We start from the raw sequence: 25948 nt of genomic DNA on the forward strand, positions 1-25948 counted from the left end.
TGTCGATTTAGCAATATACCTCAAATATAAGGCCTTATAAAAAAAAGCTAAAATTTTCATGAAAATTTCAAAAAAATTCAAATCTTTCAATTTTATCCAATTTGTCTTAAAACGCATGATATAGTTTCAATTATATCCAACTACACAATTTTGTTTATGTGGCGCTGATATGTGGTATTGCCACATTAAGGCCACGTAAACGCCACATGAGGAAAATTATATAGTTGGACATTATTGAAATAAAATTATATATTTTAAGACAAATTGGATAAAATTGAAAAGTTTGCTTTTGTAAAAATTTATGAAAAATTTGGCGTTTTTTTATTCATTTGGACTAAATATAAATATTATATTATGCAACCAACAATAGAGATAGCCTCTAATCATTAGCCAAAACTGGGAAACACCATAAAATTAGAAATACCGAAAATAAACTAAAAGCTTGTAAATCTTGGCATATGGCTCTCATTTAACTGATCATGAGAAGTAAGAAATATGTAATTCTAAACAAGCATTTTATCATAGAACTTATAATTAAATATACATAATAGTGATATTATTCCAATTATATGTGCAAATCTTAATACAAGATGTGTAGGTGAAATTGATTATTTTAATTTATATCTTTAATACATAAGATAACTTTTATTACATATTCATGACAATCTTATAAATTTTAGGTATTTAGTTGATATATAACTAATTAGATGATTGTTAGCTTCTATTTTCTTGACAATACAAATTTTAGATTTATACCCTATTGAAATTGGATATGGATATACATTAAAAGCATATAACAATTTCATCATATGCATATAACAATTTCATCATATGCATATAACAACTGGATTGCTAAACACCGCCCCTTTTTACTTAGCACCGCACAGCCACATTACATATTTGCCCTTTTCACTTTTTGAATAAAAAACCAATTCATAAACAAAAAATCTAAATCCTCTCAACTCATTCAACTTTTTACAAATTTATATTTTACGAAAATGCCGGATTCCGAACGAGATGGAAATCGACAACCTCCGGTAAGTTTTATTTTTTTAATTTCGATCTTTTTTTTAAAACGATTAAAAAAAGAGACGTCGGGATTTCACGTCCCCTCCCCTCTTCCGGAGGGGACGTGAAATCCCACGTTCCCTCCGGAAGAGGGAACGTGGATTGCCCACGTTCCCTCTTCCGGAGGGAACGTGCGGCGTCCCCTCTTCCGGAGGGGACAGCGGACGTCCCACGTCCCCTCCGGAAGGGGAGACGCCGTTTTCGGCGTCCCCCCTTCCGGAGGGGACGTGGGCGTCCGGCGTCCCCTCTTCCGGAGGGGACGCCGGACGCCCGTTCCGGGATTTAAAAAAAATTGCAATTTTTTTTTAAAAAAAAATAAAAATTTAAATCTAATTATTGTTTTTTATTTAAAAAAAACAATAAAATAAATAATTATTTTAAATAAATTAAATAATTTTAGAAATTTATTTAATTTAATATATATTATTTCTATAACTTAAATTTAAATTATTATAATTGCAGGGCGGAAAGCGTAGGGGGAAGACGTTTTTGGCCCCAGAATTAGGGGGATCGGGAGCCCGTCACGTTACGACGCGTAAAGTTTCTGCCTCAGCTCGACGGAAGAAACAAGCGCATACTTCTCCCGATGACGTCCGCATTTCTGTTGAGGATCTTAGAGAGTCTGATGATTTTGAGAGCTCAGAGGACGAGCCAAGTGAAAAAATTTACATTTCTAAACGGAAAAAGGGTGCAGGTGGTCGGTTCGTTGGCGACTCGTCATCAGGTAAATATAATTAAATGATTATAATTAATTTAATAATGTTGTTAAAAAAATTAAATGTAATTTAATTATGTTTAATGTTACTTTCAGGGTCGAACAGACGACCTGAAGAGGTTGACGTGTGGACCGTTACTGGTCCAGTACCTGGTGGACCCAAGGATGACACTGTTATTCCTAGTTTTCTCGGGCATGTCGCTTCTCGGCTATGGGATGGGGCGGACAGAGGCGTGCTGTAGTGTCAGACTAGACATGGAGCTCTGAAGAAGCTGAGACAGTGGTATGAGATGGCCTCAGAGGAGGTTAAGGTGCTGATAGACGGGACTGAGATATCACATCTCCCGTTTATCATGTTTGATCATCTGGATATCCCGCTCCTTTCTGCATTTGTGGAGCGATGGCAGCCAGATACAAACTCTTTTCACATGCCATTCGGGGAGATGACCATCACATTACATGACGTGTGGCATATTCTTCAGATTCCAGTTGTTGGGGCTATGGTTTCAGGTGCGATATTCTGTTATATTTTTCACATTTAAATTTTGCGTTAAAATTAAAATTTATTATTAAAATATTTAATTTGAGATTTTGTAATTTATTAGGTTTAATAATTCTTTAATTACGTCTCATTATTATGTTAGGTAAATTTAATGTTATTTAGGATAAGTTAATTGTTTTAGGTTATTTAATAAAATATTTAGACAAATTAGTTGTTTAATGTGGATTGTGTTTTGGTTTGCCAATTGTAATTTCTTTGCAGGACTTCCCTGAAAAATGGGTGATGCTCATTTTTAGGGGAAGTGCTGCCCAATTTTTTCTAGAAATTTACTGTACCTATTGCGTGATATTAATTTAAATTGCAAAATTATGTTTTCAGGTCAGCCGAATAAGGCTCAGCTGATGGCTTACTGCGTACAGATTTTAGGTATTTCACCAGAGGATCTGGTGAGTAAGACGAGCAAGCATTTTGCCCAGGGAGGTGTGCTGATTGAGTCGATCATCAGCTTATGTAGGCATGGCCGTACTGCAGAGGTGGAGGCGATAGCCTGGATCTGGTTGACGTTAGGTTGCACTCTATTCACTGACAAGAGTGGCCATCGGATTAGACCTGCAACCATATGGGAGGTGCGGGACGGAGTCACAGATACGAGTACAGTTTCCTGGGGCTCAGCTGCACTAGCTTATCTCTATCGGCAGCTTGGAATCTCATCGAGAGGAGACTGCTCGGGTTTGACTGGGTGTCTGACACTGCTGCAGACATGGATTTATGAATACTTTCCATGCTTCCGGCCCCAGCGAGAGCGACTGTTGATCGAGTCTCATCTTCCTCGAGCTTCTAGCTGGAGTGCTACTGCGTCAGATTGTTCAGCCACCCGACTTTGGTCCTTGCGAGCTCGTTTGGACACGCTGACTGCTGAGGAGGTATGTAAATTTGTTAATTTATTAGTTAAATTTTATTTTATTACGATCGCTATATTTTAATTTTTGTTTTGTAATTTTTTAACAGATCACATGGCTCCCTTTTGGCGGCGAGCCTGCTGCCAGCGTAGAGCACACTGCATATTATGGTTGGATAGCGTACCGGGATATTGTCGAGCCGTACATGCCGTCTAGGGTGCTGCGACAGCTGGGTTATGTGCAGACTGTACCTGTGCCAATTTGTCGGCCAATAGGGGCTGTTAGGTCCTGGAAGTCACTCAAGTACTATGTGGACATGAGTGTGACGATTGCGGTTGACATGTGGAACGCTTTTCCGGTCATGTACAAGCTGCCGTTAATGGGATTTGAGGAAGCCCACGTTATTGCTGGAGGATGCCATCCAGCGTACCTGGACTGGTTCGAGCGCCATTCGCACCCCCGTATCCTTCCTGGCAGAGATCTTCCACGACGACATCCTCCCCGCAGCAACAACGATTATGTAAGTTTTCATTTTATAATTTAGTGAATATTACATATATTTAACATATTGAATTTACATGTCTATTTATGGTATTACAGTGGATGACGCTGATGACCACCGAGTTCAAGCATTTCATCCAAAAAGTCAGCACGATTACCGCCCAACATAGACAGCACTGCGAATTTGACGGCATTCCGGAGTTGGAGACTGAGACGGAGGAGGCAAGCACTACTTTGGAGAGAGTCATTGCCGCTTGGCGCAGTGCTGACTGAGTGCTGTTAGTATATGTTGTATGTTTATATTATTAGTACTTTTTTCTGATTATGGACTTGTTTTTTTTAGATGTTAGTTTCTAGATATTTTTTTTATATTATGTACGTTTTTATTTTTATGCAATTTCATGAACATTTTTAAATATTACGTACTGTGGAGTTCAAAAATATTACACGTATAATAATTAAACACACAGTCAGCATAATTACCGAATAAACATTTTACAATCAACTCAATCTGCCATACCTATCAAACTATCCCATTGCTCTCTGCTATTAGCATATAAAGTATGCCAAGACTGAACAGTATGGTCCCTGTGCTGGAACCACAGGGTGGGAATTGGTGGGACAGGAAAATTATCCTGCAAATTCAACCTAACAAAATGAGCGCGTCCACTAATATACAATATCACTATCTCCTTCGATGGTCGTGAGTGAACCTCAGAGGAATGCAAAGGCAGAACAGTAAACGAAGAGAATCGCGTCTGTTGTAGCGTCCCGCCTTGTATGTAAATAACAGCTGCATTGAAGATAGAGGCAATAGGGAACAAGTCATCCAATACCTGCATCCATTTAATAAGTCAGAATATAAATATCATTTTTTAGAAAAATATAATAACTTTGTGATAAATTTATATAATTCAATTAAATACCTGCATCCAGTTGCGAGGGCCACACTCTCCCCCTTCCCAACTAATACGTGTAATGGCCGCTTGCAACCCATCAATGCAAATACCCTCGTATCGATAAGGGTGGGCGGAGATTTCGTTTGCAATGTTCATTCTAGTCATTCCCCACATCTCCTCGTCACCATATATGTGGTCTGCCACCACGCGAAATCCACAGTTGCCGTCTCCACGCACGTCCACAAGCTCGTCAACGAATGGTAAAAGGAATCCTGGAATAACCTCCGCATTTTGCAAACCAGCTGCGGGAAATAAAAAAAATATTATTATAAATAATAAGGATACTACTAGAGTAGACGTACATAACGAATATTAGTGGATGATAATTACCTGACGCGGATGTACGATTTTTCTGAGCTTTGGAAGATTTAGGACGACCAGGTACACGGTCCTTGTACTCATGACGACTCGGATCCCGCTTCGTTGATTTGCTCCCCTTTGGTCGACCTCTGACATTTGTTTTCACTTCTGGTTCCATGTAGCCTAAGTCTTCGGGGTGAAGTCGCTCTCGAACAATACGAGAAATATCACGCAACACTGAAGGATCCTTAGTCATGACCTCGTCGGCGACCTCGTGAAAATACTGATGTTCCTCAGTCTGAAAACCAGCAAAATCGGGTTGCGCAGATGTGTCCAGCCCATCGCCGAGAATAACAAGTTTCGTCCAAAACGGGTGTATACTGTCAAGGCTGATCGGGTTACCTACAAATAACACATATTAGCTTTCAATAACAATATTAATATTTTTAATATTAGTATTCAATGAAAGTGGTGCGTGATACCTGAATCGACCACCTCTCGCAGCTCACATGCACAGGGGATCTGATGTGTTGATCTAACCACACAACCACAGCGATCGTAGACATCGGTACTCAATTCTCGCATATGCCTTAGTTCTTTCGATATTAAATCCAGACAGTAATGCGACACTCTGCATGAGAGCTTGTCAAATGGAAAACCGCGTCGATGTACGCCAATAGTCCGTCTGGAGTCCTCAAGTGTTTTGCTGCAGTAATTTTAAAACATTTATGTTAATAATAATGACAACATAATTTGTATAAGTACTAATATTACTCGACAAGAATATTACCGGATATCTGTCAGCTGCGACTGTATAACTTTGTCGACCTTCGTCCAGACTGTGTCCAGAGCACCGGTGCTAGAGTTGAGCCACTGCTTAAGCTGAGCATGTGCGCTCTCGACTCTACATGTGGTGGTGTTTCCAAAATGTAGGACTAAGTCCGTCCAGCAAGATACGAACTTCTCTCTGTGTCCCAGCCAAGTCCCCTCAATGTACTGTATCAACCCTGGAAAACCTTTAAACCGATCTCTGAAGTGCTCCACAGCTATGTTATATTGATCAAAAGTTGGAGCTCTGATAATTTTCTTCAATGTACTATTCTTGAAAATTTCAGCAAACTCTTGGTTTTTCCCACTAATTCTGTACACTCTATCTTCTACGTCCTTATTTATGTGCCACGTACATAGTAGATGAGAAGAACGTGGGAAAACCTCTGACACTGGTCTCATAAGCCCCAATTCTCGATCAGTAAGAATAGCGCTCGGATGAATATGTTCCCCAATCAAGCACCTGCATTATTGTCCGATGATTTAATAAGTAATTTGAATTTGAATATCATTAAAATATCAAATAACATAATTATAATTAAATACCTCAGTCTCTCCAATACCCATCTGTAGCTCCCTTCAGTCTCATCCTTCATAATTGCATATGCAATTATAAAGTTCTTGTTGCAAGGAGTCATTCCAATAATCTCAAAAAAAGGCAGCTTGTACTTGTTCGTCTTGTACGTGGAGTCCATGCCGATGATCCAGTAGTACGTACGAAGTAGTCTCATTGAATCAGGATGAGCCATGAAAATATAGGTCAACACACCTGTATACTGCTCAGCAAGAGTCCAGTGCACATAATCATTTTGCTGAGCCATGTGATAAAATTGCCCAACCACATCTCTACCCTCAAAGCTAGACTTTCTCAAAGTCTCTCTATAGTTGTACACTTGCTTTATTGTAGGGTTGTCAGATGGTACTTTTTCTTTTAAAGCTGCCATGATAGAACACGGCTTCGCTTGTGCCGCACTCATATCTCGCACAATTTCTTTCGCCTCGCCACTCAGCCCACTCATCTGACGGTATCCTTCAGGATACACAGCTAGAGCATGGTTGTGTGTACTCGAAATACCAGGATCTATAAATATAAACCATGCAGTCTTTCCTAATTTGACAATAATTTTAAATTTGCACTTACACGCTTTTGTCTTCGTATTTTTCCGTACGAAGGAATCAGAATCTGTGAATGAACCTCTGTAACGCTCACCCCGAGCACATCGTAGAAGCTTCTTTTTCCTCTCGTTCTTATGTGACGAAATGACTAATTCAAATCCAATCTTTATAGCAGTACTCTTAGCCCAAGTAATTGCTTCAACATCACTATCAAACCCATGGTCTAGCTTAAACCAATCGCTGTAATCAATTCCGTCACCGCCATAATCTTCTAAATAAACCTGCAAAACGTAAATACTTACGTTTAACAAATCGAAATAATATGTAATAAAAAGTCGTAATAATATGCAATAAAAAATCACTGTAATTATTAAAAAAAATCATTTCAACATTTTTTTTAGCAGTACTTAATTTCCGGCCGCGACCGAATTTCAGGCCGCGACGTTTCGGTCGCGGCCGGAAATGGGGACGCCGGCGTCCTCTCCAGAGGAGAGGACGCCGGCGTTGGGCGTCCCCTCTAGAGGACAGGACGTTGCATTTCACGTCCTCTCCTCTGGAGAGGACGGCAGACTCTGGCGTCCCCTCCTCTGGAGAGGACGTGAAATGCAATCGTCCCCCTTTAAAATTTTTAAATAAAAATTTTAAAAAACTATTTTTTGCCTCGGAAAAGCCGGAAAAACTTGTTTCCGACTGTCGGTACTCGTTTTCCGACGAATTATACTCGTTATCCGTCATTTTATTCGACTTTTTACGTAGTTGTTCGAGTGTGTTCGAATGAGTTGAGAGAACTTTTTTTTTGAAATTTTGCTAGAGGGGCAGAAATGTATTTCGCCTGTGCGGTGCTAAGTAAAAAGGGGCGGCGAATAGCAAAACCCTATAACAATTTATACATTCACGTGAAAAATACTTTTCAACTTCAAGTTGTCTAATTTTCTATACGGCTGATGCTTTTACTCATAGTTTACTGATTGAGGTCGTGTTTTTTCGAAGCCCGATTATCAGAACGTCATTTATCATAATCGATTTGCAAAATAATTCCAAAACCATAATATTATGAATAGACTATAAAAATGAAAATTGTTAATACGAAGCTTAGTTCGATAATTTCATGTTATTATAATTTTAATGACGTCACATAATCCACCTCCTATAAATAATTTCATTTAATATTTATCGCTTTATTTTACCTTTATCTCATGTTCCACTGTACATAACAATTCACACAATTATCAACTTATATTTTCGTAATGCACAAAACTATTACCTTTACTGAACTAACTCGATATTTCTTTCATCATAAATTACATCTATCATTTTAATTTCCAGGAAGAGTTTGAAGAAGAACAAGAACAAGAACAAGCTTGGTATGTGATTGAAACCGAATTCTAGCATAACTATAACGGAACCGAGTCGTATAGGATCTATTCTTCTGGGAGAATCCTATCACTCTCCCAAAAGGCAAAGGCCTAATGACATCAGCGCTCGAGTCCACTAGACTCGCCAAACTTGAAGATTAAAGAGAGATTCGCCCGAATCTCCAAAAAGATCGACTCCCGAAAGACTCGGTCAAAGCGCGTCGCCCGAGCGCATCGCTAGAGATCTGATACACGAAGAATAATATCTAGAAGAATGAATATGTCGGATCACTTTCCTATTCAAATATAAACTCCTATCTTAAGCTTATTTAGGAAGATATTCTTGAATAAGACTTCCTTTGAATAAGGAATCACTTTCATATTCAAACACAATGCTATTAAGTAGGAATCACTTTCCTATTTGAAGTCAACTAGGTATACTCTCAACTACTATATAATACCTGGACGTATGCCTAAAAATATAATTATATTCATTACGCCAAAACGCTGATCAAAGTTCAATTTTAACTTTAGCATCAGATAGTTAATTGGACAACCACTGTCTGATTACCTTCAATCCTGTTTTGCAGGTTTATTCATCGGATCAAAAGGCATACTCCATCAATTGGCGCCATTTGTGGGAAAATCTCGACAACTTTAAAATTGAAGGAGCTTAAATGAACTCATAAACAAATTTTTCATTGATGGAATGACTTCTGACAGATCAAAACTCAAAAATAAGCAAACTAGCACACAACGCTACCCACCGGAGAAAAAACAAAAGATGTAGGAACCCAAAAGATTACAGCGGTAACATTTGACGAAAATAATTTTGGAAGAATCAACCAGGCACATAATGATGCCATAGTTGTAGCAATGCTGATTGAACATTAGAATGTAGAAAGGATATTGATTGATAAAGGAAGCGCGATAAACTTGATGACCAAGAAAGCTTACGAAAGACTCGGACGAGTCATCACAGAGCTAAAAAGGAACGTTGCTCCACTAACCGGATTTGGCGGAGCTCCCATCAAACTGATGGGCACAATAACCCTAGACGTAAAGCTATGAAGAGAGAGGAGAGAGGAGAGATGAGAGATGAGAGATGAAGAGCTACTGACGCAGTTCAACATAGTAAACATCGATATATCGTACAACGCCATCCTGGGGCGCCATTCCTCCATGATTCGGCTACAGTTACAAGTATAAAAGCTCTCATAATGAAAATACCTACCAAAACAGGAATTATCACGATTAAAGGAAGCCAGGTGACTGCCAGGAAATAATATGATAAGTCAGTGCAAGAATTCTTCGAAACAATGCCAATCGAAAAAATCTTGAGCCATGACATAGAAGAAAAAGAAAGCATCCCAGGTGGCAAAATGAAAAAAGTGAAGCTAAACGCGGAGAAAAAGGTGAACCTAGGAGTGGACATAAACCCCAAACATGAAGAAGAAATCGTGGCGATCTAAGGAATATCGGAACATTTGCCTCTAAAGATTCAAAAATTGTGGGGATTGATCCGCATATCATAACCCACGAGCTGAATGAGGCCGAAGGGGTGAACTTTGTAAGACAGTAGAAGAAAATTCTCCGAAGAAAAACAAAGAATAATAGCCAATGAAGTAGAGAAACTAAAAAAAAAACGGATTCATAAAAAAAGTGCCCTACCCCAACATAGTAATCGTGAAAAAAGCTAACGGGAAAAAAGGATGTGCGTGGATTACACCAACTTGAATAAAGCCTGCCCAAAACATAGCTATCCACTACCTGACATAGATCAGTTAATCGACTCAACGGCAGGACACGCCATGTATAGTTAGGCCGATGCCGTCCAAGACTACCATTAAATACCGATTAAAGAGGAAGATCGGGAAAAACCATCATTCATCACGGAAGGGGAAATAAATTTCTACACAGCAATGGCTTTTGGTTTAAAAATTGCGTGAGCAACGTACCAGAAGCTAGTGAACTTCATGATCAAAGACAAAATTTGAAAGGAGTCCAAGTATACGTAGATGACATGATCATAAAAAGTGAAAAAACCGAGAACCACGCAAAAGACCTAGAGGAAATATTCAAAATTATGAATAAATTCAGAATGAAGTCAAACCTAGATAAATCCGCATTCAGAGTACAAGGAGGAAAATTCCTGGGATTTATGATATCCCAAAGAGGAATAAAGGAAAACCTAGAGAAGATTGAAGCAATGATGAACATGAAGCCACCAAAGAATATAAACGAAATCCAGTAGCTTAATGGGCGAGTCACCGCCAAGATTTATGTCCTGCTCAGCCAAAAGGTGTCAACCCTTTTTCAAAGCCCTCAAAGGCTCCCAGAAGTTCAATTGGAATGAAAAATGCCAAGAAGCGTTCGAGGAATTGAAGAAATTCTTAACCTCGCCACCACTCTTAAGTCGACCACTGAAAGGAGAAACTCTGAACTTATACATTTGCGCAAGAAAGGAAACAATTGGAACAATGTTAGTAAGAGAAGAGGAAGGAGAACTTAAACCAATTTACTACATCAGCCGGGTGCTAAAAGGAGCCGAGACAAGGTACCCTGAGATAGAAAAAATGGCGCTAGCTGTCGTAACTATGCAAAAAAAGCTAAAATATTACTTCTAGAGCCATAATGTGATCGTAAACTGAATTCCAGCATAACTATAATGGAACCGAGTCGTACAGGATATGCCCTTTTGGGAGAATCCTAGCACTCGCCCAAAAGGCAAAAGTCTAATGACATCGGCGCTCGAGTCCACTAGACTTTCCAATCTTGAAGATTAAAGAGAGATCCGCCTGAATCTCTAGAAAGACCGACTCTGGGAAGACTCAGTCAAAGCGCGTTGCTCGAGCGTATCGCAAGAGATCTGATACACGAAGAATAATATCTAGAAGACTGAATATGCAAGATAACTTTCCTATTCGAATACAAACTTCTATTTAAGAAGATAAACTTATTTAGGAAGATATTCCTGAATAAGACTTCTTTTGAATAAGGAATCACTTTCCTATTCAAACACAATGCTACTAAGTTGGAATCACTTTCCTATTTTAAGTCAACTAGATATTCTCTCAACTACTATATAAAGAGCTTGAGATATGCTTAAAAACACAATTCCATTCATTACGCTAAAACGTTGCTCAAAACTCAATACTGACTTTAGCATCAGAGAGTTAATCGGACAACCACTGTCTGATTAACCTTCTATCCTGTTTTGCAGGCTTACTCATCGGATCAGAAGGTAGACTACATCAATATGTTTGATGTTAGGTGTTTAGATTAGAAGAAGAAATGTATTGTTTTGTTTTAAAATCAATATGTTTCATTTTGATCAAAACAACACCATTTTTTTAAATAATTTTTTGAAAAGGGTTACGTTTAGAAGTCTTGCCATGCTTTCCATGACCTAGCAGTCTGACATTTCACGTAGGCCAAAAATGGTCGAAAATCAAAATTGAGGCTACAAAATGCAAAAAAGAGAGGCTGAAATTTGTTTTGTAACGTTTTGAACATTAGGAGTAAATCGCTACTAACATGAAACATTGGGATTTATTTTGCCAATACCCTTTATTATTAAATATGATTTAAAATAGTTAAATAACATGTTTATATGATTATTGTTAAATGTGATTTAAAATAGTTGAACAACATGTTTATATTGTTATAATTAAATGTGATTTAAGATAATTGAATAACATGTTTATATGATTATTATTTAATGTGATTTAAAATAATTTAATAACATATGCACATGATTATTAAATGTGATTTAAAATAGTTGAATAGTATATTTATGCGGTCATTCATTAAATGAGATATAAATTTTTGATTCGCATCTTTTAAGCAATATGTGATTATTTTTGTATATAAGCCTTCTTATCAATATGATTGATATTTATTATGAAATTAAAATTAAATGTTTATACTATGAAGTGTTTATTTTATTAATTATATGCTTTGCATCATTACTTTATATATGATAAAATAAAATAGCTAAATAGGATAACCTAAACCCTTATTTAATATTAACTCTTTCAAATACCTCCAATTATTCAACACTTACCAAGATTTAGATTGTTATCCAAACACAAAATCAAGTCATCTAAGTAAGATAAAATAGATAAAAGTGATATTCATATATCTGATTTGGTTAGATTTTACTAGATTATCAAAATGGTTTCGAACCTAGGATATTAGCTAGAATATAAAATCACATTTGATATTAATATTCTATATTCAATAATTACATAAGATGTAATTGACAAAATCTTACCTATCTAAATAACCTCACTTAAATTGATAAGCCAAAACTTACTTTAAATAGGATAAAATATGAATCTTGTCTCACTAATTTTCATTTGTGAAATTTTATTAAAAGTTTGTATATGAATTATGGATATACATTGTGGCAATTTTATTATGCCTTTTATTAAATGCTCTCTATATATTTATTATTGTAGATATGGCTTCAAACACTACAAATACTTTGTCACAATGAACGATCCTTAAGAAGAATAAGCTCAATGACACTAACTTTCTAGACTGTTACGAAAATCTGAGAATTGTTCTTAGGCAAGAAAGAAAGCAATATATCCTTGATCAACCCTTCCCTAAGAAACCAACTGCTAATGCTACTAGAGTTCAAAGGGATGCTTATAGTTTAGCATCTCAATGACTTTACTAATGTCACTTGCATTATATTTGGAGAAATGGAGTTTGAGTTCCAAAATAAAATGATGGAATTGGATTCTAATACCATGATTGTTGATCTCATGAAAATGTTCTAAGAGAGAGCAAGATTTGAAAAGTTCAATACCATCAAGAATTTGCTTTCTTACAAGTTGACTGCTAGGGGCTCTAACAATCTTCATATTAGTAAGATGAAAGGTCATCTTGCACATTTGAACAGACTTGGTTTCATACTTGCCCAAGAATTAGTTGTGGACATTATTCTCCAACCTTTACCTGATACCTATGGTGGTTTCATCATTAACTTCAATATGCATAATATAAAGAAGACAATTTTAAAGTTTCATGGGATGCTTCATACTGTTGAAAAGAGCATCAACAATAATACCAAGGATATTCTCATGGTCGTCAAGGGAAAGGGTATGAAAAATTCTACTAAAGGAAATAGAAAGGCTTCTCAAGGCTTTAGGAATTCTAAGTCAAAGCCCAAGCCCAATATCGAGACTGAAGCCAAAGAAAAAACACCAAAGAAAGGAACTTGTTATTTCTGCAAGGAACCTGGTCATTGAAACAACAATTGCAAGAAATTTATGAATGATTTGAAGAAGAACAAAGGTAGTGAGACTACCTCTTCAGGTATTCATGTTATAGAAATTAATCTATCTACTTCTGATTCATGGGTATTAGATACTGGATCTAGATCTCGCATTTGTACCAATATGTAGGGTGTCAAAAGAAGTAGAAGTTTGACAAAAGGTAAAGTAGACTTATGAGTCGACAATCGAGCAAGAGTTGATGGTTTAGCTGTTAGGGCCTTATGAGTTATCTCTGCCTATTGGACTTATTTTATGTTTGAATAATTTGTTATTATGCACCTACCATGTGTAGGAATATTATTTATATTTCTTGTTTGTACAAGGATGATTTTAAATTTATTATTAGGAATAATAAAGGCAATACTTTGCATAAAAATATTCTTTATGGATATGCTCCACGCACAAATGGTCTTTATATTTTGAATATTGAAGATATTAATAAAAAGTCAATCTATAACATTAAAACAAAAAAGTTTAAGTCTAATGATTTAAATGCTACTTATCTCTAGCATTGTCATTTATGCCTTATAAATAAAAAACTCATTTCAAAGCTTCAAAAATATGCACTTTTAAATAGATTTGATTATGAATCATTTCAAACATGTGAATCTTGTCTAGTGGGCGAAAATACCTATTATTGGACAAGGTGAAAGAGCTAAAAGGTTATTGGGCCTTATACATGCAGATGTATGTGGTCCATTAAGTACAAATTCTAGAGGTGGATTTTAGTACTTTATAGCTTTTACTGATGATTTCAGTAGATATGATTTTGTGTATATGTTGAAACATAAATCTAAATCTCTTAAAAAGTTTAAAATATTTTAAAATGAAGTACAAATACAACTTAGTAATAATATTAAAACACTAAGATCTGCACGAGGTGGTGAATATTTAAACCAAGAATTTGTAGATCATCTAAGAGATCGTGGGATCATTTCTCAATTGACTCCACCAAGAACGTCACGATGGAATGGTGTGTCTGAACGGAGAAATTGAACTCTACTGGATATGGTTCGATTAATCATGAGTCAAACTGATCTTCCAATCTCACTTTGGGGCTATGCTTTAGAAACTGGTGCATTCATTTTATATAGAGTTCCATCAAGGCAGTTGAAAAGAAACCACATAAGATATGGACTAGAAAAATTTCTAGTTTGTCTTTTTGCTAAGATTTGGTGATGTCAAACTTATGTGAAGTAGATAATTTTAGATAAATTAGTACTAAATCTTATAAATGTCTTTTTGTAGGATATATTAAAGAAACTAAATGACATTACTTCTACAGTGCTTATGAGAATAAAGTGTTTGTTGCTCGAAATTGTGTCTTTTTGAAAAGAGAATTTATTTCCAAAGTAACCAGTGGGAGTACAATATAACTTGAAGAAATTTAAAAACCAAAAAGTTGCATTGTACCAAGTATGGAACTTTAAATCGAACGATAGGAAATTGCTGAACTAGAACAAGTACCACAAGGCAAAAGGGAGGTTTGATATAACACGTCGTAATCCTATGAGATATGGGTTGATCATTACTGAGAACAACGATGTAATAATTATGGACCAAAATGAGACCACATCTTATGAAGAGGCCATACATAGTCTTGACTCTGAAAAATGGCTTGAAGCCACGAGATCTGAATTCAATCCATGTATGATAATCAAATTTGGACCTTGATTCATCTAATATATGGTGTAAAAACCATTGTGTGCAAATGAGTCTTCAAAATGAAGAATAACATTGATGGCAAAGTGCACACCTATAAAGTAAGACTAGTTGCAAAAGGTTTCAGACCAATACATGGTATATACTATGATGAAACTTTTTCACCAGCTGCTATAATCAAATCCATTCGGATTCTCCTTGCTATAGTTGCATTTTATGACTATGAGACATGGAAAATGGATGTCAAAACAACGTTTCTTAATGGAAAATTACTTGAGGATGTGTACATGACACAGCCCGAGGGCTTTGCCAGTCCCGAGAATTCTAGAAAGGTTTGCAAGCTTCAAATATGGATTGAAACAAGTTTCTCAGAGTTGGAATCTATTTTTTATGAAGTTGTCAAAGAGTTTGGCTTCATCAAGAATGAAGATGAACCTTATGCATATTGCATACAACAAGTTAGTGGGAGCGCAATTGTTTTCTTAGTGCTTTATGTCGATGATATAATACTCATTAGAAATGATATCCCTGTACTACAAATGATAAATCATGGGTATGGAATTGTTTTTAATGAAAGACTTGGGTAATGCTGCTTATGTATTAGGCATAAAAATCTATATATATATATATATATATATATATATATATATATATATATATATATATATATATATATATATCATAACACTTACGTTGATAAGGTATTAAACAAGTGTAGTATGCAAAACTCCAAGAGAGGATTCTTGCCAATGTCACATGGCATAAGTCTTAACAAGACTCAGTGTCCTATGAGCAAGACCGCATGAATAATATTCCATATGCTTCTGCTATCAGATCTATCATGTATGCAATGTTGTGTACTCGACTTGATGTCTCATATGCTTTGAATACAACAAGCAGATACCAGTTAAATCCAGGTGAAAGTCACTGGGTAGCAGTTAATAATATCCTTAACTACTTGAGAAGAACTAAGGATGCATTCTTACTATATGGTGGTAAGGAAGGTGCGCTAGTTGTAAAGGGTTACACAGACGCCAGCTTCTAAATTGACATAGATGATTATAGATCACAGTTAGGCTATGTCTTTTGTTTGAATGGAGATTCTTTTAGCTAGAGAAGCTCAAAGTAAGACACTGCTACTGATTCTACAACATAAGCCGAGTATACAGCTGCATCATATGTAGCTAAGGAGGTTATTTGGATCAAGAAGTTTATAAGTGGACTAGGAGGTTTTCATAGAATATCTGATCCAATGAACTTGTTTTATGATAACAATGTGGCTATACCACAAGCAAAAGAGCCAAGATCACATCAGCTATCCAAACACATACTCAAGTGTTATTGTAAGCGGAGCAGCTGTTTGAGGGGGCATGCTCGCCCATGCTTATGGATGACATCGCGATCTAGAAAGGTTTGAAAAATGTGGAGTCGCTACCTAGCTCAGCTAGGAAATTCCTTTTCTACCGACTGGATAACCTCTCTTGCTTATGGGTGAGATGATCGTGCATCGAAACAAAAAACTGAGTTCGATGGACATTACCAAAACTCTTGTACTTGACTTATCGATCATATTATTATTTACAAGACACATTTGGTTATCTCATCTCATCAATCATGCAGTTCACTAGATATAACATTGGAAATGTAAACACGTCTGGAAGTGGTAAACAGATAAGATGTGCATGTGAGACATGTCCGGATCACCAAACTAGAGGAATCCTAGGGTGTTAGTGATATGCACTAGGTCAATCATGTTTGACCATGTTTTGACTTTATCATTTTATTATTTATTGATTGGCAGTTTTTATCATTTTATATTAATGATTAAAATACTTGAATGGTTAATTCTTTCTAAGGTCGTCGAGTATGTGACTTGATAGTAGAACCCTTAGGTTTAATAAAAGAATTATATACCATCTATCCCTATTCTTAATAGAACATTGAGACTAGTATGATGTTGACTGATGATTATGTTTTACTAATCATGTATATGAGATATTAAGTCAAATCATAGGTGCTATTTGAGAAATAAGGCACTGGATGACCCACTGTGAGAATACTACATAGATCACTGTCATAAGTAATTCTCATTACAGTTCTATTAGTATAATCCTTTGACCTTGAAATCATCATGGATTTCTACATAGATATTTCATATTTTGATACAGTATTACATTATCTTTAACAGGATAATGGAATAGATTGTCATTGGATATGAAAGTAACTGTGTGAGAAATGTGAGTGACTGAGAAGGAATTTGTCCCTCATTTATTTGAGTAAGATATCTATGGGCCCCTTGAAGAAGATAGACTGAAGAAAATGCATGGCCATGCTAATTGATAAGAAGTTATCATTTTCAGTCTACTTAGAGTCAAGAAACTAATGATTGAATGTTATAAGGATGACATAACTATGCCTTATATTCAATCTGGATATCGAGAGACAAAGGGATTAAAATATTATTGTAAATGGTTAAATCGGATTATCGATATTCATATAACTTGGGTAGTCATAATGTCTTGCTAGAGGCCACTTATGACTTGTGGGCTGAAATAGGGATTTCGAGCCTACTGCCAACGTTATATGAACCTACAGGGTCGCACACTAAGAACAGGCCCAAAACAGTTATGGGTTGTACAAGCCCAATGTGATTAAGTGATTAATTATATATATATATATATATATATATATATATATATATATATATATATATTAATAAATATATATATTAATTCGAAATTTAAGGATAAGTGTTTTCCTTAATTTATTATTTTTTGGAAGATAATAAATATAGTAATTAATATATATGGATAATTATCAAAAAGGAGTTTTTGAAAACATAAACTTGTAGAATTGCAATGAGATTGAAATTCGAATTTGTCTCAAAACCTAGTGTTATTTATCACTATAAATACTCATTAAGCAATTGGTTTGAAAATTACGAAATTCATTATTCACTAAATCACTAAAATTCGAAATTGCTTGTGAAGCAATAGTGCTAGCACACAAGCACTAATTTTGGCTAAGGTCTGTTCGTGTGGATACTCGTAGAGGACGCGTTCTTTTGGAGGCGTTTCTGATCCGAGGCCAGGTATCACCAAAGTGAACCACCTCCTTCCTTCCTACACTGCTGTTGAATTCGACATACAAGTAAGTAATTATTCTGTTAATTCGAATTACATGGATCTTGGTTTGGGTTTTTAGATAATTTTTTTGAAATTCCGCTGCGTTATGAACCTATAAAACCCAACAGTGGTATCAGAGCTGCTTGTAATTTGATTAATTAGATTCTGAATATATATGTGATATATGCTTATTGTATGTTCTGTTTTGAAAAAGGGGTTGTTTTTCGAAATTGTTTTTGAAGGAATTATAATTCGTTGTAATTATAAATAAAGCGTTTATGTGATTAATTGTATGAAAAATAGTATGAAAAATTAATTTGATTAATCGTTTAATGTGATTAAAACTTCGAATATACTGTTCTAAATTAATATTACGTTTTAATTTGATTAAAGGTTTCATAGTATTAATGTTCATACGAATTGATAAGAAAAGGGGAAACAGAATAATAAAACTGTTTTTGAATAAGGATTAGTAAACTGTTTATGAAACTGTTTTAATTCTATTAGGAAAACTGTTTTAATAAGGATTAGTAAACTGTTTGTGAAACTGTTTTAATTCTATTAGTAATTCTGTTTTGAATAGGATTAGTAAACTGTTTGTGAAACTGTTTTGATTCTATTAGTAATTCTGTTTTAAATAGGATTAGTAAACTGTTTGTGAAACTGTTTTAATTCTATTGATAAAACTGTGTTTAATTATGTTAAGAACATAATTTATAAAACTGTATTTAATTCTGCTATGAGCCGAATTAATGAAACTGTTGTTATTTAAGTGTTAAATAAATTGTTTCTGAACAGTTTTTAAGATGCAGAAATTAGGGTTTTGGGGTTATTTTAATCTGTTTTGAACATATTAAAATAAACCGTAATCAGTTAAGATTATTGATTTCGGATAAAGAAATTTTAATTCTGTTAACATATTAAATTTTAACTCTGCCCCCGGGCCCCGCCAGGGGCGCTGCCCCTTGGACCCCGCTTGGGGCGCTGCCCCAGACCCCGTCAAGGGGCCGCGCCCCTTGGACCCCGCTGATACACCCCATTAAGGACCGTTGTCCTTTTAAGCCGGCGTGTTTTTGTCATGTAGTTTATTTTAATACTTTAATAATAAATTTTAAATATGATTTAAATTATCATGAATAACATATTTATATGATTGTTGTTAAATATGATTTAAAATAGTAAAATAATATGTTTTTAATGTTTATCTTATTGGTTATATGCTTTGCATGATTATTTTACATGTGATAAGATAGGATAACTAAATAGGATAAATAACAAACCCTTATTTAATATTAAGTCTTCAATATACCTCCCATTGTAATAACACTTATCAAGACTTAGATTGCTATATATAGGCTATGCCAAAGCATGATGTATAAAGTCATATAAGTAAGATAAGTTGGATAAAAGTGATATCCATATGTTTGATTTGGTTAGACTTAACTAGGTTATCAAAATAGTTTTAAACCTAGGGTATAAGATAGAATATCAAGATTACATGTGATGTTAATATTCTATGTTCAAGAATTGCATGAGATGTAATTGGTAAAGTGTTACCTACCTAAATAAACCACACTTAAAGTGATAAGCCAAAGCTTACTTGAAGTAGGGTGAAATATGGATTTTGTCCCACTATTATTTTTCAATTGTTGAAATTAACATTAAGGGTTTTTATATGAATTATGGATATATGTTGTGGGAATTTTATTGTGCCTTTTATTAAATGCTACTTGTATATTTATTGTTGTAGAGATGGCTACAAACACTACACATACTTCATCAGTGCGATCAATCCTTGAGAAGGATAAGCTCAATGGCACTAACTTTCTAGACTGGTACAGAAAACTAAGAATTGTTCTTAGGCAAGAAAGAAAGGAATATATCCTTGATCAACCCCTCCCTGAGGAACCAGCTCATGCCGCTACTAGAGCTCAAAGGGATGCTTATACGAAGCATCTCAATGACTCTACTGATGTCACTTGCATTATGCTTGGATGCATGGAGAATGAACTCCAAAAGCAAATGATGGAATTGGATGCGAACACCATGATTACTGATCTCATGGAAATGTTCCAAGAGAGAGCAAGAATTGAAAGGTTCAATACCATCAAGGATTTGCTTTCTTGCAAGTTGACTACTAGCGGCTCAGTTAGTCCTCATGTTTTGAAGATGAAGGGTCATCTTGAACATTTGGACAGGCTCGGTCTCCCAATTGCCCAAGAGTTGGCTACAGACATTATTCTCCAATCTTTGCCTGAGGCTACAGAGTTGCATGGGATGCTTCAAACTGCTGAAAAGAACATCAAGAATGAGATTAAGGATGTTCTTATGGTCAACAAGGGAAAGGGTATGAAAAGGTCTAGTAAGGGCAAGGGAAAGGCTTTCACTAAGTCTAAACCCAAGTCCAAGCCCAAGACCAAGGATGAACCCAAAGCAAAACCGCCAAAGGAAGGAACTTGCTTTTTCTGCAAGGAACCTGGACATTGGAAAAGGAATTGCAAGAAATATCTGGATGATCTGAAGAAGAACAAGGGTAGTGAGACTGCCACTTCAGGTATTCATGTTATAGAAATTAATCTTTCTACTTCTGATTCATGGGTATTAGATACTGGATCTGGATCTCACATTTGTACTAATGTGCAGGGTCTCAAAAGGAGTAGAAGTTTGACAAAAGGCGAAGTGGACCTACGAGTTGGCAATGGAGCAAGAGTTGCTGCTTTAGCTGTAGGGACTTATGAGTTATCTTTGCCTAGTGGACTTATTTTATCTTTGAACAATTGTTATTATGTACCTACCATGTGTAGGAATATTATTTCTGTTTCTTGTTTGGACAAGGATGGTTTTGAATTTATTATTAGGAATAATAAATGCAGTATTTCGCATAATAACATTCTTTATGGATATGCTCCACGCAGTAGTGGTCTTTATATTTTAAATGTTGAAGACACTAATGAAAAATCAATCTATAACATCAATGCTAAGAAGTTTAAGTCAAATGATTTAAACTCTACTTATCTCTGGCATTGTCGTTTAGGCCATATAAATGAGAAACGCATATCAAAACTTCAAAGAGATGGACTTTTGAATTCATTTGATTATGAATCATTTGAAACATGTGAATCTTGTCTAATGGGCAAAATGACAAAAACACCTTTTATTGGACAAGGTGAAAGAGCTAAAAACTTATTGGGCCTTATACATACAGATGTATGTGGTCCATTAAGTACAAATGCTAGAGGTGGATTTCAGTACTTCATTACTTCTACTGATGATCTCAGTAGATATGGTTATGTTTATCTGATGAAACATAAATCTGAATCTTTTGAAAAGTTCAAAATATTAAAGATTGAAGTACAAAATCAACTTGGTAAAAATATTAAAACACTAAGATCTGATCGAGGTGGTGAATATTTAAGCCAAGAATTTGTAGATCATCTAAGAGATTGTGGGATCGTTTCTCAATTGACTCCACCTGGAACACCACAATGGAATGGTGTGTCTGAACGGAGAAATCGAACTCTATTGGATATGGTTCGATCAATGATGAGTCAAACTGATCTTCCAATCTCATTTTGGGGTTATGCTTTAGAAACCGCTGCATTCATTTTGAATAGAGTTCCATCAAAGGCAGTTGAAAAGACACCATATGAGATATGGACTGGAAAAACTCCTAGTTTGTCTTTTCTTAAGATTTGGGGATGTCAAGCTTATGTGAAGCGACTAATTTCAGATAAATTAGCACCCAAATCTGACAAATGTCTTTTTGTAGGATATCCTAAAGAAACTAAAGGATATTACTTCTACAATGCTTATGAGAACAAAGTGTTTGTTGCTCGAAATGGTATCTTTTTGAAAAAAGAATTTATTTCCAAAGGAACCAGTGGGAGTACAGTACAACTTGAAGAAATTCAAGAACCACAAAATAGCATTGTACCAAGTATGGAACCTCAAAAGAATCAACAAGCAATTGCTGAACCAGTACAAGTACCACAAGGCCAAAGGAGGTCTGATAGGACACGTCATAATCCTATGAGATATGGATTTCTCATTACTAAGAACAATGATGTGATGATTGTGGATCAAGAAGAACCCACATCCTATCAAGAGGCCATAAATAGTCCTGACTCTGAAAAATGGCTCGAAGCCATGAGATCTGAAATGCAATCCATGTATGATAATCAAGTTTGGACCTTGATTGACCCAACAGATGGTGTAAAAACCATTGGGTGCAAATGGGTCTTCAAAATGAAGACTGACATGGATGGCAATGTGCATACCTATAAAGCAAGACTAGTTGCAAAAGGTTTCAGACAAATACATGGTATAGACTATGATGAAACCTTTTCACCAGTTGCTATGCTCAAATCCATTCGAATTCTCCTTGCCATAGCTGCATATTATGACTATGAGATATGGCAAATGGATGTCAAAACAGCGTTTCTTAATGGAAACTTACTTGAGGATGTGTACATGACACAACCTGAGGGTTTTGCCAGTCCAGAGAATTCTGGAAAGGTTTGCAAGCTTCAAAAATCCATTTATGGATTAAAGCAAGCTTCTCGGAGTTGGAATCTTCGTTTTGATGAAGCAATCAAAGAGTTTGGATTCATCAAGAATGAAGATGAACCTTGTGTATACAAGAAGGTTAGTGGGAGCGCGATTGTTTTCTTAGTGCTTTATGTTGATGACATACTACTCATTGGAAACGACATTCCCATACTGCAAAATGTTAAATCATGGTTAGGGAAGTGTTTTTCAATGAAAGACTTGGGCGATGCTGCTTATATATTAGGCATCAAGATCTATAGAGATAGATCTAGAAGACTCATTGGCCTAAGTCAAAGCACTTATGTTGATAAGGTATTAAACAGGTTTAGTATGCAAGACTCTAAGAGAGGATTCTTGCCAATGTCACATGGCATCAGTCTCAGCAAGACTCAGTGTCCTAAGACACAGGATGAGCGAGACCGCATGAGTAAAATTCCATATGCTTCTGCTATTGGATCTATCATGTATGCAATGTTGTGCACTCGACCTGATGTCTCGTATGCTTTGAGTACAACGAGCAGATACCAGTCAAATCCAGGAGAAAGTCACTGGGCAGCAGTTAAGAACATCCTTAAGTACTTGAGAAGAACCAAGGATGCATTCTTGCTATATGGTGGTCAGGAAGATGAGCTGATTGTAAAGGGTTACACAGACGCTAGCTTCCAAACTGACATTGATGATTATAAATCACAGTCAGGATATGTGTTTTGTTTGAATGGAGGTGCTTTCAGCTGGAAGAGCTCGAAGCAGGACACCGTTGTTGATTCTACAACAGAAGCTGAGTATATAGCTGCTTCAGACGCAGCTAAGGAGGCTGTTTGGATCAAAAAGTTCATAACTGGATTAGGAGTTGTTCCTAGTATATCCGATCCAGTGAACTTGTTATGTGATAATAATGGGGCCATAGCACAAGCAAAGGAGCCCAGATCACATCAGCGATCCAAACACATACTTAGACGTTATCATCTCATTCGAGAAATCATTGAGAGAGGAGACATGAAGATATGCAGAGTTTCGACAAATGATAATGTTGCTGATCCGCTAACTAAGGCTCTTCCACAGCCTAAGCATGAGAGTCATACTAGGTCCATGGGAATTAGATTTAATGTAGATTGGGCCTAGTGCAAGTGGGAGATTGTTAGTGATATGCACTAGGTCAATCATGTTTGACCATGTTTTGACTTTATCATTTTATTATTTATTGATTGGCAGTTTTTATCATTTTATATTAATGATTAAAATACTTGAATGGTTAATTCTTTCTAAGGTCGTCGAGTATGTGACTTGATAGTAGAACCCTTAGGTTTAATAAAAGAATTATATATCATCTATCCCTAGTCTTAATAGAACATTGAGACTAGTATGATGTTGACTGATGATTATGTTTTACTAATCATGTATATGAGATATTAAGTCAAATCATAGGTGCTATTTGAGAAATAAGGCACTGGATGACCCACTGTGAGAATACTACATAGATCACTGTCATAAGTAATTCTCATTACAGTTCTATTAGTATAATCCTTTGACCTTGAAATCATCATGGATTTCTACATAGCTATTTCATATTTTGATACAGTCTTACATTATCTTTAACAGGATAATGGAATAGATTGTCATTGGATATGAAAGTAACTATGTGAGAAATGTGAGTGACTGAGAAGGAATTTGTCCCTCATTTATTTGAGTAAGATATCTATGGGCCCCTTGAAGAAGATAGACTGAAGAAAATGCATGGTCATGCTAATTGATAAGAACTTATCATTTTCAGTCTACTTAAAGTCAAGAAACTAATGATTGAATGTTATAAGGATGACATAACTATGCCTTATATTCAATCTGGATATCGAGAGACAAAGGGATTAAAATATTATTGTAAATGGTTAAATCGGATTATCGATATTCATATAACTTGGGTAGTCATAATGTCTTGCTAGAGGCCACTTATGACTTGTGGGCTGAAATAGAGATTTCGAGCCTACTGCCAACGTTATATGAACCTACAGGGTCGCACACTAAGAACAGGCCCAAAACAGTTATGGGTTGTACAAGCCCAATGTGATTAAGTGATTGATTATATATATATATATATATATATATATATATATATATATATATAATTCGTAATATATATATATATTAATAAATATATATATATTAATTCGAAATTTAAGGATAAGTGTTTTCCTTAATTTATTATTTTTTGGAAGATAATAAATATAGTAATTAATATATATGGATAATTATCAAAAAGGAGTTTTTGATAAACATAAACTTGTAGAATTGCAATGAGATTGAAATTCGAATTTGTCTCAAATCCTAGTGTTATTTATCACTATAAATACTCATTAAGCAATTGGTTTGAAAATTACGAAATTCATTATTCACTAAATCACTAAAATTCGAAATTGCTTGTGAAGCAATAGTGCTAGCACACAAGCACTAGTTTTGGCTAAGGTCTGTTCGTGTGGATACTCGTAGAGGACGCGTTCTTTTGGAGGCGTTTCTGATCCGAGGCCAGGTATCACCAAAGTGAACCACCTCCTTCCTTCCTACATTGCTGTTGAATTCGACATACAAGTAAGTAATTATTCTGTTAATTCGAATTACATGGATCTTGGTTTGGGTTTTTAGATAAATTTTTTGAAATTCCGCTGCGTTATGAACCTATAAAACCCAACATAGGGTTGGTGTTTAATCTTTGGTGTGTATTGATTTTTTGACCTTCAGCTAGGCTGATTAAGGGTCCAATTGATAGAGGTTAGGTTAGAGGGATGCAGCTAGAGTCTAAGTTATGTTAGGATTTTGTTAGTCAGAGTTATAGATGTACAGGGATGGTGAAAGTGTGTGGAGTGATAGAGTTTTATGATTAGGATTAGCTTTTACTATTATTATTAGAATTTAATTAATTAAATTCGTATTAATCAGTGTGTGTCACATAAAAATAGGTTAAAGGTTAGTTTTAGTGCCTAGAAGTGTTAAAAAGGCTTCTGGGATCCTAACGGTTTGGGTATGGTCAATTTAGTCAGATAAATTTGCAAGTTGGCCCATAAACTTCTAAAATATTACAATAAGTTATATA

General features: G+C 35.6%; 3 protein-coding genes across 3 annotated transcripts; 1 reads left to right on the forward strand and 2 right to left on the reverse strand.

Moving 5' to 3' along the window:
* Window positions 1-1536: 1536 nt before the first annotated feature.
* Window positions 1537-2257, forward strand: LOC126666107 (uncharacterized). The gene is made up of 2 exons (XM_050359064.2): window positions 1537-1792; window positions 1880-2257. The coding sequence occupies exons 1-2, from the start codon at window positions 1655-1657 to the stop codon at window positions 2048-2050; spliced, it is 309 nt and encodes a 102-aa protein (XP_050215021.1). The 5' UTR covers window positions 1537-1654; the 3' UTR covers window positions 2051-2257.
* A 1934-nt stretch (window positions 2258-4191) lies between these two features.
* LOC126665696 (uncharacterized) lies at window positions 4192-5529 on the reverse strand. Its single transcript, XM_050358576.1, has 4 exons — window positions 5427-5529; window positions 4975-5346; window positions 4612-4886; window positions 4192-4521 (listed from the first exon to the last, which is right to left on the reverse strand). The coding sequence occupies exons 1-4, from the start codon at window positions 5527-5529 to the stop codon at window positions 4192-4194; spliced, it is 1080 nt and encodes a 359-aa protein (XP_050214533.1).
* A 475-nt stretch (window positions 5530-6004) lies between these two features.
* On the reverse strand, window positions 6005-7108 carry LOC126665707 (protein FAR1-RELATED SEQUENCE 5-like). The gene is made up of 4 exons (XM_050358586.1): window positions 7105-7108; window positions 6319-7036; window positions 6157-6235; window positions 6005-6019 (listed from the first exon to the last, which is right to left on the reverse strand). The coding sequence occupies exons 1-4, from the start codon at window positions 7106-7108 to the stop codon at window positions 6005-6007; spliced, it is 816 nt and encodes a 271-aa protein (XP_050214543.1).
* Window positions 7109-25948: the final 18840 nt, after the last annotated feature.

Source organism: Mercurialis annua, linkage group LG1-X (assembly GCF_937616625.2).
Source record: "Mercurialis annua linkage group LG1-X, ddMerAnnu1.2, whole genome shotgun sequence".
Classification (NCBI taxonomy): Eukaryota; Viridiplantae; Streptophyta; class Magnoliopsida; order Malpighiales; family Euphorbiaceae; genus Mercurialis; species Mercurialis annua.

Coding starts and splice junctions, on each gene's coding strand:
- LOC126665696 (XM_050358576.1), bottom strand. CDS start 5,529: ATGCGAGAATTGAGTACCGATGTCTACGATCGCTGTGGTTGTGTGGTT. Junction 4,887..4,974: donor AAATCGTACATCCGCGTCAG/GTAATTATCATC, acceptor TATTTCCCGCAG/CTGGTTTGCAAAATGCGGAG. Junction 4,522..4,611: donor GCCCTCGCAACTGGATGCAG/GTATTTAATTGA, acceptor AAATGGATGCAG/GTATTGGATGACTTGTTCCC.
- LOC126666107 (XM_050359064.2), top strand. CDS start 1,655: ATGACGTCCGCATTTCTGTTGAGGATCTTAGAGAGTCTGATGATTTTG. Junction 1,793..1,879: donor CGTTGGCGACTCGTCATCAG/GTAAATATAATT, acceptor TGTTACTTTCAG/GGTCGAACAGACGACCTGAA.
- LOC126665707 (XM_050358586.1), bottom strand. Junction 6,236..6,318: donor TGGGTATTGGAGAGACTGAG/GTATTTAATTAT, acceptor ACAATAATGCAG/GTGCTTGATTGGGGAACATA.